At 44.4% G+C, this 19,856-nt stretch overlaps 1 protein-coding gene and 2 long non-coding RNA genes across 5 annotated transcripts in view; 1 reads left to right on the top strand and 2 right to left on the bottom strand.

Moving 5' to 3' along the window:
* LOC132533884 (uncharacterized) overlaps positions 1 to 19,856 on the top strand; it is an 89,858-nt gene that overhangs the window by 45,701 nt on the left and 24,301 nt on the right. The window lies entirely within an intron of this gene.
* Positions 1,673 to 19,856, bottom strand: part of C2CD3 (C2 domain containing 3 centriole elongation regulator) — a 116,976-nt gene continuing 98,792 nt past the window's right edge. The window contains exon 33 of the mRNA XM_060176841.1: positions 1,673 to 2,484. Coding sequence (XP_060032824.1) covers positions 2,344 to 2,484 — 141 coding nt within the window. The 3' untranslated portion in view covers positions 1,673 to 2,343. The remainder of the gene's footprint in view (positions 2,485 to 19,856) is intronic.
* Positions 3,315 to 6,240, bottom strand: LOC132533885 (uncharacterized). The gene is made up of 2 exons (XR_009545637.1): positions 4,900 to 6,240; positions 3,315 to 4,473 (listed from the first exon to the last, which is right to left on the bottom strand). It is a non-coding gene; the product is annotated as an uncharacterized LOC132533885 (long non-coding RNA).

Below are 19,856 nucleotides of genomic sequence, written 5' to 3'. Positions count from 1 at the left end.
TTTTTCAAATTCTTTACTCACTCCTGTTATTTCCTTAGCTAATGTTTGGATGTTGAACTCATTGTTTTGTGCTTCACCCTCTGGAGGACTTTTAGCTGGACTCTTGTCCTGGTTCGAGTCTCCAATATTTTTTTTTGTTGTTTTAACCATTTTATATATTATGTTATGAGTTCCCTTTATCAGTGCTTTTCAAATTATTGATCACTATTGCCTGGATTGACTTGTGTCTAAGTAATTTAATTAAAGGTTTTACCGTGGTGGAAGTTAACAGTTTTTTCAATCCCTGAGTTGGAGCCCAGTGGTGTAAAAGCCTTTTTTTTTTTTCTTCCCTGTAGGCTATGGGAGCCTGAGGCCTTTTAAACTATCAATAGGCTTTTTAGCTTAATCACTGACTCCTGACCAAGAGATAAAGCAGGGTGTGGCAGAGATAATCCAGTGGTTATGCAAAGAGACTTTCACAGCCCTTCAGCTATGCCACTGAGGTATAGGTCTTCTCCTGAGTTTCCCGGTTAGATCTCTGTACCCTGGTGTCCCTCCCTGTTGCTGCTCCAGATTCTGAGGGTAGTAGCAATGGAGACTCAGAGTTGCACTTGGTGAGTCTCTGGGGAGTCCTTTCCTCCCTTCAGCTGTCCCCTTGTTGGTGGAGCTGACTGGAGGTGGTGTCTCCACTGATAAACTGTTAGCAGTCACTTAATCTCTCTTTAGGCCCCTCTCTCCTCTCTGTCACCAGCCACGCATGTTTGTACTCACGGATGATTTACTGGGTTCCTGTGGTCATTCTAGTCCTGTCTTGTTTCGGTCCGGGTGGTCTCCTTTGCTATTCCTAGTTGATCCGGGAGAGGAGAGTAGAGTAGAGGAGAGGAGAGAAAGCGATCTCCAGATTTCTCTCTTGTAGGAAGACTGTTGTTAAAAATTCATAGGGCTCTAGCTGGCCGGGCTGGCTTCACGGGCGGGTAACAGAGACGACCAGAGACATACAGCTGTGCAGGGAAGCTGTATTTCTTTATTCAGGAACAACGATTTATAAACGGGGGAGAACTACCCAATGTAAAGCATACAACAGAAGACTTTCCTGACTGCTCTAGTCCAGGCTTCCCTACAAATTCTCCAAATTCAGAGCACTTAATGGCAGTAATGGAGTGCATAAGCAACCTCTGGAGCTGTGTGGCAATTCACTTTCCAGCTTGAATGTAAGTTTCAGTTTAACAATAAAATGGAAATCATGATGCATAGATGATAGAGTTGTTTTGAGGATTAAGGAAATTGACCTGTTTTGGGAGGGAAAGCAGGACCCTCTTTGTGGTCCCTCCCACCTTCTCTCCCAGCCTTCTGTTCAGTTTTATCTGTTTATTTTCCCCACAAGCCCTTGTCTACAATGGCAGCTCAAGTATCTAAAGCCCAACAGTTTAAATCAGAACTTCTCATCACAGAGATGGGGCATTCTAAGCAGGCTTATCCAGGACACCCCTCCACTTTGCTGACAGATTTGAGGTACCAGCAAAAGAAATACCAGCCCACCCTAATCTGTACCTGAAGTCTCCTGCAGACCCTAGTCCCAGTTTCAAGATGAGCTTCTCTCAGGGACTGTGTGGTTGTCAAGTTTTCTACCTGAGAGAACAAGTGAATTCCTAACCCCAGTCCTGGCCAATTCAGGAAACACTTGTGCACAAAATACAAATGCCAATGTGAATTTATTAAAACAAAGACAGGAACAATGTCAGAGATGGGTAAAAACAATAAATTAAAAGCATGGTTAGAATTTCAGATAATCAGATAAACCTTTGAAGGAGGTGACTTCCCCCTCTTTTCCTATTAATTCAACACAAAAGAAAAATAATTCATATCTATAAGATGCCCTTATTCCCAAGCAAATGGAGAGCCCTAGGATTTCCCCAACTATGCACACTGTACAGTCTATACCCCTACACCACCCCCCAAAACACACACACACACACACACACACACACACACACACAAAAAAAAAACCCATACACTTTTAAGGCAAAAATAGCCATCAGACTTGGGCATATGGTGGGCTCGTGTTAGTAGTAGGTGATGCCAAGAACACTGGGAAGTTTTTCAGCCAAAGATGGCAGTTTCAGTCTCTTGGTCTAAAATGGGTGGGCCACTTGGGGCCACTGTTTCTAGCCTCTGCCCAACCACAGAAGGAGGTAGCTGCAGTACCAGCAGGTGGACACAGGCTAGTTTGGGGTTCTCCTTTAGCTGGGGTAGTCTGGGTCTCAAGGAACCTGTGGACTGGGCTGGTGGTGTCGGGGCTCTGACAGAGCCAAGTCAAACTCAGTGGAGGTAGAGCAGGTGGGTCCTCCCCTCAGTTTCTTGTTCTTAGTTTTTCTGGGAGTACTGGGAAGAAAATATCCGTGCGATCCTACGAGTCTGTTCCTCAGGCAGGTTGGGAGGCAGCAAGTTAGGTCTGGGGCGACAGGGTCTGCGAGACAGGGCTCTGCTGGTAGCTTCAGTCTTGTCCTGGAGACAGAGAAGTTACCTAGGTTAGCACAATGGATATATATATATCACTTCTAAGAGATGATGCGGATTCCTCTCATTTTTTGGTCCTTTGGTTAATATTGTGGACTAGTGGTTGGATGGTTAAGTGGCTGAAAAGATACTCCACAGACCTGATCTTGTTTCATTCTCACCACACCCCCAGAGATAGGTATTCATTCTCCCCATTCATGGATGAGGAAACTACAGTTCAGGTCAAATAAAATCAAAGGTTTGTTCTATTTCATGAAGAATGCCACTCATTATTTTGATAGAGAATCTATAAGATGTTTTAGCAGATTATTTCATAAAGGATTTTTTGCTTATAATTAATAAAATATAATAACCACAACTGGTGTGGTAGAGCTGAGAACAGTGGCTCAGACTCTTCTGTGCATCTGAAAGAGTAAGGGCGGTCATCTTCTTGACAGGTTTGAAGCCTCATTCCCTTTGGTTACATGGCTCTGGACAAGTCATTTGTCCTTTGAGTTGTGACAGTTCCATGTGTGACTCTAACATACCCAGCTGTGGGGAGAAAGAATACGTTAATGACTAACAATCTGTATAGCCCTTGGGAGTTCCTGAGGCTGCAGCTGACATGAAGCACATACTCATGGTCCTGTTATCAAACTGCTCTTGTCTCGGGCAGGCAGGGGGTCATTAACTCTACTTCTAAGGGGCTTACCTCTGGCAGCCAGGAAAACAACTCATTGGTCAGTGCAGGGCTTGCATGCCTGAGACTCCTGGTTCAATCCTTAGCATTGCTCAGCTAGGAATGGCACTCTGGCTTCTTTTCCACTCTCTCTCATGTCTTTTTTTTATATTTATTTAATTTATTTATTCCCTTTTGTTGCCCTTGTTGTTTTATTGTTGTAGTTATTATTATTGTTGTTGTTGTTGGATAGGACAGAGAGAAATGGAGAGGGAGGGGAAGACAGAGAGGAGGAGAGAAAGATAGACACCTGCAGACCTGCTTCACCGCCTGTGAAGTGACTCCCCTGCAGGTGGGGAGCCGGGGTTTGAACCGGGATCCTTATGCCGGTCCTTGTGCTTTGCGCCACCTGCGCTTAGCCCGCTGCACTACAGCCCAACTCCCTTTTTTTTTTTTTCTTAAGGAGCTTATATTTGTGCTGTAATACAGTGATTCCACACACTTATCTATGATTCATCTTTTTGCTCATTGAATTTTTTTGTCTGTGTGTGCTGTCAGGTTCATGTCCTCAAAGCTATATAGGAAAGTCTCCACAGGCAGCTGGCTGAGAGGAAAGAGGTGGAGGTCTGGTAGGAGAAGTAGCAGTACTGAAAGGAGATACAGTTGTCACTACAGGAAAAGCTGGCTGGCTTCACAACATGCAGCCTGCCTAGTGATGGCTAGCTCTTCCTTACACCCAAATCTTTACAAGCTGCTGAGGCACTCAGAGCACACTTTAAACCACCAAGAATCAAGAGTGAACCCACATTGCCCGCCCTGACAATTCTGCCAATGGGAAAGTGAGGCCTGGCAAAAGCTGCTTTAGGATTAGTAATACTCAGTAATTCTATTTCTCCTTCATTAACTGTTTTAAATGGAGAAATTAATGCAGCTCAGTTCTTGATCTCCATAGCCCAGGAATGTTCTGGGGAGAACTCTACTCAGAAAGAATTAGTATAGCAATTGGAGTGTGATAAGGGTAGTGGAAGTCAGGGGACCTTGAGGGTCCTTGCTAATCTGGGATTCCAATGCCAATGTTGTGTACAGGATCTGAGTAAACTCTCAGTACAGGCAGTGTTTCCTGAGAGCCAGAAGGTAAGTGGTGTGAGGCCTGGGCATGCCCAATAATGATTAGAAGATCAGTCTCAATGTTCTGGGCAGGACTAGGCTACAAAGGGAAAAAGAAACCTACCATTTTTCCTACTTTCAGAATATGACAGGGAGGCAGCTATACCCTATTAATGTCTCAGGCCAGGGGAAGCCATTTATCCATACACTGGCTGTTCCTGTTGGTATGCATGAGACCCCTTCTGTTTCATTTGGTTTAAATCCCCCCTGCTTAACACTATTCTATTTACATAACCACTTCATTCTATTTACATAACCACTGTTAACAAGTTCCACCCTCCCTCCAGGGCATTTGTGGTTCAGTGATAGGATTCTCGCCTAATCTGCCCCCTCTTTGTCACACTGATTTTCACCAGTCACTTTTCTCTCCACCCTCTCTATGTCACATCCTGTTTCTACCTTACCTGGCAAGTATATATAAAGACAGCATTGTGAGTTTTACGGTACTGTACTTTGAGTTTAACTTAGCTCGTCTTAGATTGTGCTGCGTCCTGCATGAATAAAGAGATACTGCCTACAGCTCAACCATGAGTCCCTGGTCGTCTGTTACCCGCCCGTGAAGCCAGCCTGGAGAAAACATGTTCCCATAGGGTCTAGGCTGAATGTGATACATACATGTGACTTCAATGGGACCAGGTCTGAGGTAGGAGTTTGGTAGCTGCCAGACTGTGAGCAGAGGCTTCAAGTGGGTGAGAAGACTGTCTTTTACAGTAAACATTTCATTCATTCATTCTGGGATGTGTGGTTGTTGGACTATGTGCCAGGCCTTGGTTAAGTCAGATTATCTCTATAGCACTTTCAGCTGTCATATACTCCTCTTTACTTCCAAGACTCAAGACTTGGCTCTTGAGCTACTCAAAATTTACAGGATAAGACAATGTTAAATTATTAATATATACAAATAAGAATTTACAAAAAAAATTTACAGTTGGGACCAAATGGCATCTTCTGCATTGCCAACTGTATTTTGCTTTTAATTTTGTTTTCTGTTACAGTGAAAGGGGACAAGGGAAGATGCTTGTCTTTTCTTTTTAAGATTTTTTTATTCCCTTTTGTTACTCTTGTTGTTTTATTGTTGTAATTATTGTTGTTGTTATTGATGTTGTTGTTGCTGGATAGGACAGACAGAAATGGAGAGAGGAGGGGAAGACAGAGGGGAGAGAAAGACAGACAACTGCAGACCTGCTTCACTGCTTGTGAAGTGACTCTCTTGCAGGTGGGGAGTTGGGGGCTTGAACTGGGATCCTTCTTCTGTTCCTTGTGCTTCGTGCCATGTGCGCTTAACCCGTTGCGCTACCGCCTGGCTCCAGTCTTTTCTTTTTTTATTTTCACCCCCAAAGGAAAGCTATTAGTTCTTCAGCAGCTCAAGTAAGAACTCTGTGCATATTTCACAAAGCATCCTGCTGGCCCAGTGTACTTCATAGTTATTTGATGTTTTGAGTGATTACAAAGGCATTCTTGGGGAGACGTCACAGATCCCCAGAAAAGTTCTTGTTTTCTTTCTTTTTTTTTTTTAATTGGGGAATTCATGTCTTACATTCAACAGTAAGTACAATAGTCTGTACATGCATAACATTCCCCAGTTTCCCATATAACAATACAATCCCTACTAGGTCCTCTGAATCCTTCTTGGACCTGTACTCTCCCCACCCACCTACCCCAGAGTCTTTTACTTTGATGCGATATGCCAATTCCATTTCAGGTTCTACTTGTGTTTTCTTTTCTGATCTTGTTTTTCAACTTCGGCCTGAGAGTGAGATCATCCCATATTCATCCTTCTGTTTCTGACTTATTTCACTCAACATGATTTTTTCAAGGTCCATCCAAGATCGGCTGAAAACAGTGAAGTCACCATTTTTCACAGCTGAGTAGTATTCCATTGTGTATATATACCACAACTTGCCCAGCCACTCATCTGTTGTTGGACACCTGGGTTGCTTCCAGGTTTTGGCTATTACAAATTGTGCTGCCAAGAACATATGTGTACACAGATCTTTTTGGATGGATATGTTGGGTTCCTTAGGATATATCCCCAGGAGAGGAATTGCAGGATCATAGAGTAGGTCCATTTCTAGCCTTCTGAGAGTTCTCCAGACTGTTCTCCGCAGAGGTTGGACCAATTTACATTCCCACCAGCAGTGCAGGAGGGTTCCTTTGACCCCACACCCTCTCCAGCATTTGCTGCTGTTACCTTTTCTGATGTCTGACATTCTCACAGGAGTGAAGTGGTATCTCATTGTTGTCTTTATTTGCATTTCTCTGACAACCAGAGACTTGGAACATTTTTTCATGTGTTTCTTGGCCTTTTGGATCTCTTCTGTGGTGAACATTCTGTCCATGTCCTCCCCCCACTTTTGGATGGGGTTATTTGTTGTCTTGTTATTGAGTTTGGCAAGCTCTTTATATATGTTGGTTATTAAACGCTTGTCTGATGTATGGCATGTAAAGGTAGTCTCCCATTCTGTGAGGGGTCTCTTGGTTTAGGTAGTGGTTTCTTTTGCTGTGCAGAAGCTTTTTAATTTGATGTAGTCCCATAGGTTTATACTTGCCTTAGTCTTCCTTGTAATTGGATTCATTTCATTGAAGATGTCTTTAAAATTTGTGCAGAAAAGAGTTCTGCCAATATTTTCCTCTAAGTATCTGATAGTTTGTGGTCTAACATCCAAGTCCTTGATCCACTTGGAATTTACTTTTGTATTTGGTGAAATACAGTGGTTCAGTTTCATTCTTCTGCATGCTTCAACTCATTTATTCCAACACCATTTGTTGAAGAGACTCTGCTTTCCCCATTTAATAGTCTGGGCATCTTTGTCAAAGATTAGATGTCCATAGGTGTGGGGGCTCACTTATGGACTCTCAATTCTATTCCACTGGTCAGTGTGTCTATTCATGTTCCAGTACCAAGCAGTTTTGATGACAACGGCCCTATGATACAATTTGAGATCTGGGAGTGTGATGCCTCCAACTCTGTTCTTTTTGCTCAAGATTGTTTTGGCAATTCTAGGTCTTTTCTGGTTCCAGATAAACATTTGTAGCATTTTTTCTATTCTCCTAAAAAATGTGCTTGGGATCTTGATGGGGATAGCATTAAATTTGAAGATGGCTCTGGGTAGTATATTCATTTTGATGATGTTAATTCTTCCAACCCATGAACATGGAATATCTTTCCACTTCTTTGTGTCTTTTTCAATTTCCTTGAGTAGTGAGTCATAATTTTCAGTATATAAGTCTTTCACTTCTTTCATTAGGTTTACTCCTAGATATTTTATTGTTTTTGTTGCTATAGTAAAAGGAATTGATTTCTGGATTTCAACTTCTTCTAAATTAGTGTTTGCATAGAGGAATGCCCCTGACTTTTGAATGCTAATTTTGAAGCCTGACACCTTACTGTATTTCCCGATGATTTCCAAAAGCTTCTTGCTGGATTCCTTAGGTTTTTCTGTGTATACTATCATGTCATCTGCAAATAGGGAGAGTTTGACTTCTTCTCTTCCAATCTGTATGCCTTTAATTCTTTGATCCTGCCTGATTGCTATGGCAAGAACTTCCAACACTATGTTGAATAGTAATGGTGATAGTGGGAAGCCCTGTCTAGTACCTGATCTGAGTGTAAATGCTTCCAGTTTTTCACCATTGAGTATGATGTTGGCTGTAGGTTTGCTATATATAGACTCCACTATCTTCAGGAATTTTCCATCTATTCCCATTTTTTGTAGTGTTTTGATCATAAAGGGATGTTGTATTTTGTCAAAGGCTTTCTCTGCATCTATTAATATGACCATGTGGTTTTTGGTCTTGCTTTTGTTGATGTGGTGGATCACATTGATTGATTTACGTATATTAAACCAACCTTGCATGCCTGGGATGAACCCCACTTGGTCATGATGAACAATTTTTTTGATATACTGCTGTATCCGGTTGGCTGGAATTTTGTTCAGTATTTTCGCATCTATGTTCATCAGAGATATTGGTCTGTAGTTTTCTTTTTTGGTTGTGTCCCTGTCTGCTTTTGGTATCAGAGTGATGTTAGCTTCATAGAAGCTGGCAGAGAGTATTCCAGTGTCTTCAACCTTCTGGAAGACTTTTAAAAGTAGAGGTATTAGTTCTTCTTTGAAGGTTTTGTAGAATTCATTTGTAAAACCACCTGGTCTAGGACTTTTATTTTTGGGGAGATTTTTGATAACTGTTTCAATTTCATTAGCTGTGATGGGCCTGTTCATGTTATCCACTTCCTCTTTACTTAGTTTTGGAAGCTGGTAGGTATCTAGGAAATTGTCCATTTCTTCCAGGTTCTCTAGCTTGGTGGCATATAGTTGTTCATAGAAGCCTCACATGATATGTTGAATTTCTGCAGTGTCTGTTGTGATATCTCCTCTTTCATTTACTATCCGATTTATTTGGGTCTTCTCCCCTTTTTGTTTTGTGAGTCTGGCTAAAGGTTTGTCGATTTTGTTCACCCTTTTGAAGAACCAACATTTACTTTCATTGATCTTTTGTATGGTTTTCTTATTCTCGATGTTATTTATTTCTGCCCTAACTTTCGTGATTTCTGTCCTTCTGGTTGCTTTAGGGTTTCTTTGTTCTTCTTCTTCTAGGTCTTTAAGATGTGCAATCAGGCTGTTTATTTGTGGTTTTTCTTGTTTCCTAATGTGTGCTTATATAGCTATGAACTTCCCTCTCAGTACTGCCTCAGCTGTGTCCCAAATATTTTGATAGCTTGTGTCTTCATTTTCCTTGAACTCTCGAAACATTTTGATTTCTTCCTTTATTTCTTCTTTGACCCAGAGGTTGTTAAGAAGTGTACTGTTGAGCTTCCACATTTTGGGACTATTACTAATCTTTTGTTGATTGTTGTTAGTTTAATTCCACTGTGGTTTGAGAAGATGCTTGGGATGATTTCAATGCTCTTGAATTTGCTGATGCTGTCTTTGTTGCCTAACATATGGTCTATCCTTGAGAATGACCCATGTGGCTTTGAGTAAAATGTGTATTCCTTGAACTGGGATCCTTCTGCTGGTCCTTGTGCTTCGCGCCACGTGCGTTTAACCCGCTGCGCTACCGCCCGGCTCCCGTCTTTTCTTTTTCTTTTTTTTTTTATCGCTACCTGGGTTTTTGCTCAGTGCTGGCACTATTAATACACTGCTCCAAGAGCCATTTTTTCTTTTTTCCCTCTCCTTCTTTCATTTTATTTTGATAGGGTTGAGAGAGATTGAGAGGGGAGTGGGAGATAGAGAAGGAGAAGGGCCAGGTGGTGGTGCATCTGGCTAAGTGCACACATTACAGTGAAAAAGGACCCAGGTTCAAGCCTCTGGTCCCTACCTGCAGGGGGAAAGTTTCATGAGTGGTGAAGCAGGGCTGCAGGTGTTTCTGTCTCTCTCCCTATCTCCTCCTCCCCTCTCAATTTCTCTCTCTATCCAATAATAAATAAATATTTTTAAAAAAGGAGATAGGTACCTGCAGACCTACTTTACTTTTGTGAAGCTTCCCCCCTACAGATGGCAAGCAGGGGCTCAAACCTGAGTCCTTGTGCATGGTAATATGTGCACTCAGCCAGGTGCACCAATGCCGGCCCCCTAGCCTTGTTTTTAAAAGATGCTTGTTCTACAAGCCAGAAGGGAAATAGGCTTAAGATCATTGTCCTCCATCTTAAGAGCTAAAACCAGGTCTCAAGTGTCCTCATCTACCAGAAAGGGAGCATTCTCTGTTGGGGAGGGGCTCTGATCGATCTTACTCTCCATGACTGGAAGGGCCAGGAACTTCAGTTTAAGAAACCATTGGAAGACTTTTATGGGTTATTCATCACAGCTTTCAGCACCTAAAACCTATTTAACCTAACCAGTTCAGAAGCCATCTTCCCTGCTCCTATGGAACTGGTAGCAGGGAGATAGATGTGACCTACCCAGCAAACACGGAGATGAGGTCTGGAACTTGGGAGCCTGGAGAAAAGAGGGATGGGCAGGGGTAGATAGCATACTGGTTATGCAAAGAGACTGTCATAACTGAGGCTCCAAAGTCCCAGGTTCAATCCCCTGTACCACCATCAGCCAGAGCTGAGCAGTGCTCTGGTAAAGAAAAAAAAAGAAAGGAGGGACTAATAATGGCTGAGGAGGTTGGGGAGGTCAGGGGAGGCTTCAGACAGATGAGCTCAGAGAACCACAGAACTTCAATTGAGTTGGGGGTGGGGATCAATCAAAGGGCAGGTGGGAGAACAGCCTGAGCACAAGCCTGCACCTGGCAGCTGGGTCTACTGCTCTGGGGATGAATGGACTGCAGCTGCTTCAGCCAACCCTCCTGCCCCCACACCCAGGTTCAGCATCTAGGGGCCCTTATCTACATGGCTCAGACCGAGAAGCCAGGAGACAGGGTTTGGCTCTGTGTACAGGGCAGGGAAGGGGTGTGGAAGGACAGAGAACACACAATCAGCAGCACTTGGCTTTTGCTGACCCGAACAGTGTTTTAAAAAACATCTCAACTAGCAGTAAAGGACCTTTCTATGTCAAATTGCTACTCTGCATATAACTCTGGAGGGGTGGAGCAGAGGGGAAACTTCCTAGAGCCAGGACCCCTCTTTTTTTTTTTTTTTTATCAAGAGGGGAGGGGAGATAGAGTGGGGGAGAGAAAGATAAACACCTGCAAACCTGCTTCACTGCTCGTAAAGTGACCCCCCTGCAGGTGGCGAGCCGGTCCTTGCACTTTGCGCCATGTGAACTTAACAAGCTGAGCTAACGCCCAACCCTCCTGCCCCCAGACCCCTCTTCATGCATGGACAGCTCCTCTAAAATACTTCCATGTCCTTGCTGAAGCCACAGGGCATTGGCAAGCTGTCAGCATGGCCTGTCACCAGGAGCCTCCCGACAGCTGGAGGGCTCTCAATGAAGGCAGGGTCACTAGAATGAGGGCCTGTGGGGCTCACTGAGTCCAGGCTGTGGGTATCACACGTGGGAGCAGTTCCTGGATGGATAGTTTGAGAAGAACCTGAAATAAGATAAAGGTGGGCGTTGAACAAGGAAGATGAGATGCTATTAAGGCTCAGCTAAAGCAAAGGTATAAAGAAGGACTTTCTTGTGGTCTGGGAGGTAGCACAGTGGATCAAGTATTGGATCCTCGACTGTGACGTCCTGAGTTCAATCCCCGCCAGCACATGTACCAGAGTGATGTCTGGTTCTTTCTCTCTGCTTATCTTTCTCATGAATAAATAAATTCTTGAAAAAAAAAAAGGCAACAGACTAAAGAAGGACTTTCTTTACTGGGAAAGCAATGGGATGGACTTGGTTGAACTGTAGTGTGGAGAGGGGACCAACCCAGAGGGAGGATTTGGCTGATGCTTCTCTCAGGAGAGGGGTGCTCCTGAGAGTCTAGGGAGGAATTGATTATATTCCTCCTTTCCCAGTGAATCAGGACCTGAAGGCTGGGTGCTGATCTGGGCTGTATGACATAGTGTCAGGCACGGCAGCAGGACAGGGGCGCTCAGATTTCCCTCTATTAAATCCATCCGGTTCCTCTGCATGTTTCTGGGCACCTAAGCACCCAGGCCATCAAGATGAGTAGGCCCTCTGGCCTATTATTTGAGACAGAAGTGTCTCAAAGGAGTCTTCAATGCCAAACGTAGAACTCTGTCTGGTAGGTGAAAGTAAGCATCATAGAAAGAGTAAGGAGCAGGGGTTGGGCAGTGGCGCAGTGGGTTAAGCGCATGTGGCGCAAAGCGCAAGGACCGGGCCGGTAAGGATGCCGGTTCAAGCCCCCAGCTCCCCACCTGCAGGGGAGTCGCTTCACAGCCGGTGAAGCAGGTCTGCAGGTGTCTATCTTTCTCTCCCCCTCTCTGTCTTCCCCTCATCTCCCCATTTCTCTCTGTTCTATCCAACAACGAACAACATCAACAATGGCAATAATAATAACCACAACGAGACTACAACAACAAGGGCAACAAAAGGGGGAAAAATGGCCTCCAGGAGCGGTGGATTCATGGTGCAGGCACTGAGCCCAGCAATAACCCTGGAGGAAAATAATAATAATAATAATAAAAATAATTTAAAAAAAAAGAAAGAGTAAGGAGCAATGGTAGAAGGAAAACCTGGGGATTCCTGAGTCACCTCAGGTCAAGAGGCCAACTCTGGCTGGGGAGTTTGAACTGGTCTTGGCTTCCTTATCTGAAAACAGATTAATATGAGTGGACACACGTGTCCCAGGAGGTGGCACAGGGGATAAAGTGTTTGACTTTTTGGCATGAAATCTGAGTTTGATCCCTGGTACTGCATGTATTGGAGCAATACTCTTGTCACCCCTTTCTCTCTTGTCTTTCTCATCAATCAATCAATCAGAAAAAGCTTATACCAGCTGTGGAGAGCAAAATGAAGCTCCCCCAAGGGATCTCCCATGGAAGGCCAGGCCCAAGCTCTCCTACTCCCTCGATCCACATCCAATTAGCCTGGGGGTTCAAATCAGGACTGCAGCTTTGTTCTCTTCTACAGCAGCTTCCTTTTATCCTTTTTTTTTCTTTTCTTTTTCCTTTTCTTTTTCTTTTTTTTACCAGAGCACTGCTCAGCTCTGGCTTATGATGGTGCAGGGGACTGAACCTGGGACTTGGTTCAGTCAAGTCCCAGTTCCCTCAGGCATGGGAGCCTGTTTGCATAACCATTATGATATCTACCCCTGCCAGCTTCCTTAAATGACACACACACTGGCACAGGAACTAGAAGCAAAATGTTCCAAAGCAGCAGAGAATGGGGTTTACATGTGAATCCCCTCAGTTTGATCCCTATGGGGACAAGCACACAGCAGCATCTGATCACCCAGCCCAGCTGCAGCCCAGTGGGCTCCATGATCTGAGTTCACCACCACTCCTGCATGAAAGCTCTGGCTGTAAGGCTCTCACCGCCCTACATTCCTTACTACCCTGGCACTTCATGAGGGAGCAACAAAATCAGGACAGAGAGAAATGGAGAGAGGAGTGGAAGACAGAGAGGGGGAGAGAAAGACAGAGACCTGCAGACCTGCTTCACTGCTTATGAAGCGACTCCCCTGCAGGTGGGGGCTCGAACCGGGATCCTTACGAAGGTCCTTGTGCTTCACGCCATGTGCACTTAACCCGCTGCGCTACCGCCTGACTCCCACTAGTTTTCTTTTTCAAATTGGGCCACAGAGATGGCACCATGATAGAGTGCATGCCACTGTATGTAAAATCCTGGGTTTGATCCTGGAGTCACATTAAAATAACAGAATGGAGCGGAAAAGTGAAAGTTAACAGGCACTTGGTCTGGCTGCCTAGGTGGGCCTGCTGTTCCAGAGAGCTCACTGTAGCTGCCAGTCTTGTTCAACTTTCACCTACATGGCCAGCTGCCCTCCCCTGGGGCAGTTCCTGGAGTCCTCTCAGAAGGCTAGGACTAGGAATTCCTTGGTGCTAAAGAAAGTAGCAAACCCAGCAGCTGAACTAGAGAAGGGGCATGTGGGGATAAGCACACAGCCCAGCATATGACCACCCGGCCCAGATGCAGCCCAGTGAGCTCCACTTCTGAGCTCACCCTCCACTCCCGCATGAGAGCTCTGGTGGTATGGCTCTTACCAACCACATGCTCCCTGCATTCCTCACTACCCTGTACCTCCCCATCCTTCTCTGAGAAGCCTTCCCTGTCAGCAGGCCCATTCCGCAGGGCACAGGATCACTCTCATCCCAGGTCTCAACCTCTCCACCTAGATATTGAAGAGACCTGATAGTTCAGACTCTTCAACCTTTTGAACCCAGAGCCTGCTAGTGAGAGGGCTCAAAAGTCCATTCAGAGAGGGTTAAAATGACACTCTTAGCCCCTTCCAGACACTAATCTGAGTGGTTCCAGCTCCAGCAAGATAACTGGGCATTTTCCCAAGCTCCATTCTGGGTTGGGGTGGGCACCAGCCAACTTTGGTTGTTTCCCTGGACCTTTGTACACCCTTGGCCAGAGCTCATCTCCTCCCTGAAGCTTTGTGTGGCCTTTATCAGAAGGCTCTGGTCTTTAGGTCCAGGGGCCTGTGCAAAGTGCCAGGCATTTAGTGGATCAAAGAAATGAGGGGACAGACAGATTGGGGCCTCCTGGCTATGAGAGGTGGCTCAGCCATCAGGCTAGGAGTGAGCGGAGAGGACACTGGGCTGAGGAAGTCCTTCGATATTGATCTGATCTGGTGATTTTATGGAGGGCTGAGCTTTCATATCATGACTGTGAATCTCTTAGATCTCTCTGGGCTAGTGGAAAAGAAAAAAGGGCTATAAACTGGGCTTTGGGAAAAAAAAACAAAGCATCAGCCTTATTATTACTATTGCCTCCATGGTTATTGCTGGGGCTCAGTGCCAGTACCACAAATCCAACACTCCTGGTGGCCATTTTTTCCATTTTTTTTGGATAGAACAAAGAAAAATTGAGAGAGGAGGGGAGATAGAGTGGGAGAGACAGAGAGATACCTGTTTCAGTGCTTGTGAAGCTTTCCCCCTGCAGGTGGGGAGCCAGGGGCTTGAATCTGGATCCTTGCATGGGTCCTGTACTTTGTACTATGTGTGCTTAACCTGGCCCAGCTCCCTAAAACATCAGACTTAAAACCTTATGATTCAGGGAGTCAGGAGTCAGGTGGTAGTGCAGCGGGTTAAGCGCAGGTGGCGCAAAGCACAAGGACTGGCATAAGGATCCTGGTTTGAGGATCATCTCATCTGCAGGGGAGTTGCTTCACAAGCAGTGAAGCAGGTCTGCAGGTGTTTATCTTTCTCTCCCCCCTCTTGTCTTCCCCTCCTCTCTCCATTTCTCTCTGTCCTAGCCAACAACAATGACATCAATAATAACTACAATAATAAAACAAAGGCAACAAAAGGGAATAAATAAATATTAAAAACAAACAAACAAAAACCCTTATGATTCGCATACAAGGCTATAGATTTCTGAGGCAAGAGCCCCACCACCCTTACTGGGGGCTGTGCATTCTCCTGGGCCTTTAACTAAGAGTCTCAACTGAGCACACAGTTGACTGTAAGGAACTGAGACCTGTTCTCCATATGTTTGGAGCTGGCCCACGGGGCTAAACTTCCAAGCTCTTGATTATGTTCCTTCCTATCCCTTAGCATTTCTTTCTTACCAGTCCCCCACCTCCCAAAATTTAAGAACATAAGAAGAATGACCACTCAATAATCCTGATAAAAATAATACCAGCTAACACAGTTCTATGCTCTATGCCTAAACTATTCTAAATACTTTACATGGTTTACTCAATTAATCCTCAGCAAAAATAGGAGGCAGGTAATTCCATGCCTTGTTTTCAGAAAAGTGAAAATGAACCTGCCACAGATGACGTGACTACAAAGAGGCAGAACTGAGCTTCCTGACAGCAGTCTGGACTCAGCAGCCACAAACCTAAGCTGGACAGCCTATGCTGCCTGCTGGGAGAGAAGAGGAAGTATAGTCACAGGCCTCCACAGAGACCCAGAGTAACCTGCCCAAGACCTCAGAAAGCCAGCTGCAGAGCCAAAGCAAAAAACCAGGACCCAGCTCTGTAGCTGGCCTTGAGCCCTGGATTTGTAGTGACATCAGAAGCACTGGTCTAGCTGAATGGAGGTGAGAGCCCCAGGGTGGAAGAGGAGGGGAGGACAACAAAGGGTTTCCAAGGGCACACTCAGGCCTGGCCTTGTCTCCAGCTTACTTTCTCCTGTGCTTATTCTTTAGAAAAAACAATGCATGCCTGTGGTTAGTCTGGGCAGAGTCTGCCCATAGACAAGAAGGCACAGAACAAGACAAGGCCCATCTCATGGTCAGGGACCACCATGCAGGCAGGCAGGGTAGCCAAGGTCCAGATGGTTGCTGCTTGCTCTTTGCTTCTGATTCCTGTCTTACTCTGTTTCTGTCTAGGCAGACCTCTCTGTCTCTGACCACCTCTCTAGCTCATACTATTTGCACCTTCCTGTTGCCAAATTCTGTTGAATCTGAGTGGCTCCTTTTCTCCAGATCCATAACCTACAAAGCCTTTCCTTTATCTTTGCTGCATGTGGCTTTGTCTCCTCCTACTAAAGTCAGTCTCCTCATTTTGTTTTACTTACTTGTTAATATTATAGGCTAATGTCACTTGAGAATGAGTGGTTTGGAATGCCTCTTGAAGAACTGTGAACTCTCTGAAGGCAGGCTCATAGCACCAGGCCCAGTTCAGTAAGCTTGACAGGTACATCATAGGAGTTGGACTTACAGCTGGGTTTCCTGGGGACTTTTTTTTTTTTTTTTCCTGCATCCAGTTTTGCATTATGTACCTTTTAAAAGATGTTTATTTTGGGAGTCGGGCAGTAGCGCAGTGGGTTAAGTGCATGTGGCACAAAGCACAATGACTGGCATAAGAACCCCAGTTCAAGCCCCTGGCTCCCCACCTGCAGGGAAGTTGCTTCACAGATGGTGAAGCAGGTCTGCAGGTGTCTCTCTTTCTCTCCCCCTCTTTCTTCCCCCCCCATTTCTCTCTGTCCTATCCAACAACAATGATAAACAAGTGCAACAAAAGGGAATAAATAAATATTTAAAAAATTTTCATTTATTTATTTTTAAATGAGAGATACAGTGAGAAAGTGAAATACTAGAGCACTGCTCTGTTCTGACTAATGGTGGTGCTGGAGATTGAACTTGGGACTTTAGAGCCCCATGCATAAAAGCCTTTTGCATAACTATTATTATGTCTCCCCATCCCTACACTATGGACCTTTGCTGAAAAATGTAAATTTCAAATCTGAGGATCACATAGTCCTACTTTTTTTTCTTTTGTTTGCCTCCAGGGTTATTGCTGGGGCTCAGTGCCTACACTACGAACCCACTGCTCCTGGAGGCTATTTTTTTCCTTTTGTTGCCCTTGTTGTTGTTGTTATAATTGCTATCATTGTTGGATAGGACAGAAAGAAATTGAGAGAAGAGGGGGAGATAGAGAGGGGGCGAGAAAGATAAGACACCTGCAGACCTGCTTCACTGATTATAAAGCGACCCCCCTGCAGGTAGGGAGCCTGGGGCTCAAACTGGGATCCTTGCGCCAGTCCTTGTGCTTTGTGCCACCTGTGCTTAACCCGCTGCGCTACTGCCCGGCCCCCTACTTTCTGTTCTATTTCTCCTCAGGCCTAATAATGGCACTCTTAGCTAAGGATGGACATTACTGGAGCATTCTGGGTAAAGAAGGCACAGGATACTGGTGATATATTTTGAAAGGCTAGCAGGATGCTGTATGAGGATTGTGTTGCCAGGGCTGGGTGGTGGCACACCTGGTTAAGTGCACATGTTACAATGCACAAGGACCCAAATTTAAGCTCCCAGTTCCCACCCGCAGGGGGAAAGCTTTATAAGTGGCGAAGCAGGGCTGCAGGTGTCTCTCTTCCTTTTGATTTTACCTTCTCTCTTGATTTCTGGCTGTCTTTATCCAATAAATAAATAAGGATAAAATTAAAAATAAATAAACAAATAAATAAAGAGCCAGCAATAAAGAGCAGCTAGGGGGCGGGGGTAGATAGCATAATGGTTATGCAAAGAGACTCTTATGCCTTAGGTTTTGAAGTCCCAGGTTCAATCCTCTGCACCACCATAAAAAAAAAAAAAAAAAGCAGCTAGAAGGGAGGGAGGCCTAAGAGGGACTGATGCCTGAGAAGGAAAATGTTTAAAGAGGATAGATCAACTATATCATGTTTCTGAGATGTCAAATAAATTAAGCAGTCAGATTTGTTGATTAGTTTAAAAAACTTAAAAAAATTACTTATTTTTATTTTTGATAGGACAGAGTTATTGAGAGGGAAAGGAGAGATAAAGAGGGAGAGAGACATCTGCAACACTACTTTACCACTTGTGAAGCTTTTCCTCCTGCATGTGGAATTGAGGCTTTGAACCCAGATCCTTATATGTGGTAATATGTGTATATCAATGAACAACAGGTCTACTCTACACTAAATCCTTTTTCATTTTATTTTTTTTATTTTACCAGAGCACTGTTCAGCTCTGGCTTATGGTGGTGCGGGGGCTTGAACCTGGGACTTTGGAGCCTCACGCATGAGAGTCTGTTTGCATAACCATTATGCTGTTTACCCTCTGTCTGTAATGAAAGTTCTTTAGGCTAATGGGAAATAGTCTTAGACCAAAATCAGGAAGTGAAGAATGATGTGGCACAATAGATGAAACACTGAACTCTCAAGCATGAGGTGCTGAGTTTGACTCCCCAGTACCCCATGTGCCAGTGTGATACTCTGGTTCTCTCTCACTTTCCTCTCATTAGTAAATATTCAAAAAAAAGAATGAAGAACATCAGAAACATTAAATGGAGGCTGAGAAGTGGTGCACTCAACACAGTACACCTGTTACTATGCACAAGGACCTGAGTTCAAGCCCCCCAGTTCCTACCTGTAGGGGGGCACGCTTCATAAGCAGAGAAGCAGTGTTGTAGGTATCTCTTTTTCTCTCCCTCTCTCCTCTCAATTTTTCTGTCCTATCAAATAAAAAAAATAAAGGAAAAAATATGCCACTGGAAATGATTCATCATACAGATACTGAGCCCAAGCATGAACCCTGGTGATAATAAAAAATAAAAAATAAAAAGGGCTGATGAAATAGCTCACTTAGTGCTATTATGTGACCCAGGTTTGAATCTGGTCTCCACTGTGTTGAAGGAAACTTTCACCCTCTCTGCTTCTGCCTTAAAAATAAATAATAAAAAGAAGTAAATAAATAAATAGTATGTAGGCAAATATAAAAGACTTTTTTTTTTGTTTTAGTGAGACCATTTTTAAGATCTTCAGAGACCCCCAAGCTGAGATGCTTATGGTGCCCCTGACAAAATATAACACTTCTTCACCTCTCGTGAAGCTTCCCCACTGCAGTTGGGGACCAGGGCATTGAACCAGGATCCCTGAGCAATGTAGTGTGTGCACACAACCAGGTGCTTCACTGCCTGAACCTCTTTTTACTTTTTTTTTAAAAAAGATTTATTTATTTATGAGAGGGAGAGAGAGAACCTAAGTATCACATTGGCACATGCAATGCCAGGAATTGAACTTGGGACTTCCTGCTTGAGAGTGCAATGTTTTATCTATTGTGCCACCTTCTGGGACATGATTCTAAAAGTCTTTTCTCTTAAATTTTGATGCTTTTCCTTGCTAATTTCTTTTTTTTTTTCTTTTGCCTCCAGGGTTATCACTGGGACTCAGTGCCTGTACTATGAATCCACTGCTCCTGGAGGCTTTTTTTTTCTTCCCCTTTTGTTGCCCTTGTTGTTTATCATTATTGGATAGGACAGAGAGAAATCGAGAGAGGAGGGGAAGATAGAGAGGGGGTGAGAAAGATAGATACCTGCAGACCTGCTTCACCACTTGTGCTGTAATCTTTGTGCTGGTCCTTGCGTTTCACGCCATGTGTGCTTAACCCACTGCACTACCGCCTGGCCCCCTCCCTACTAGTTTCTTAAACACATACTTAATCCCCAAATTACCAGCACAGAGCATAAGGCTCAAATTGTGCTGCTGTTACAAATGCATCAAGTTATGAGAGGTAAGTCCCTCACCAGTGAGGATGACCAGCCTCCT

Source organism: Erinaceus europaeus, chromosome 17, assembly GCF_950295315.1.
Source record: "Erinaceus europaeus chromosome 17, mEriEur2.1, whole genome shotgun sequence".
In the NCBI taxonomy this organism is placed as follows: domain Eukaryota; kingdom Metazoa; phylum Chordata; class Mammalia; order Eulipotyphla; family Erinaceidae; genus Erinaceus; species Erinaceus europaeus.
The sequence above is the reverse complement of the archived record's forward strand: the minus strand, read 5'-3'. Positions and strand labels throughout refer to the sequence as shown.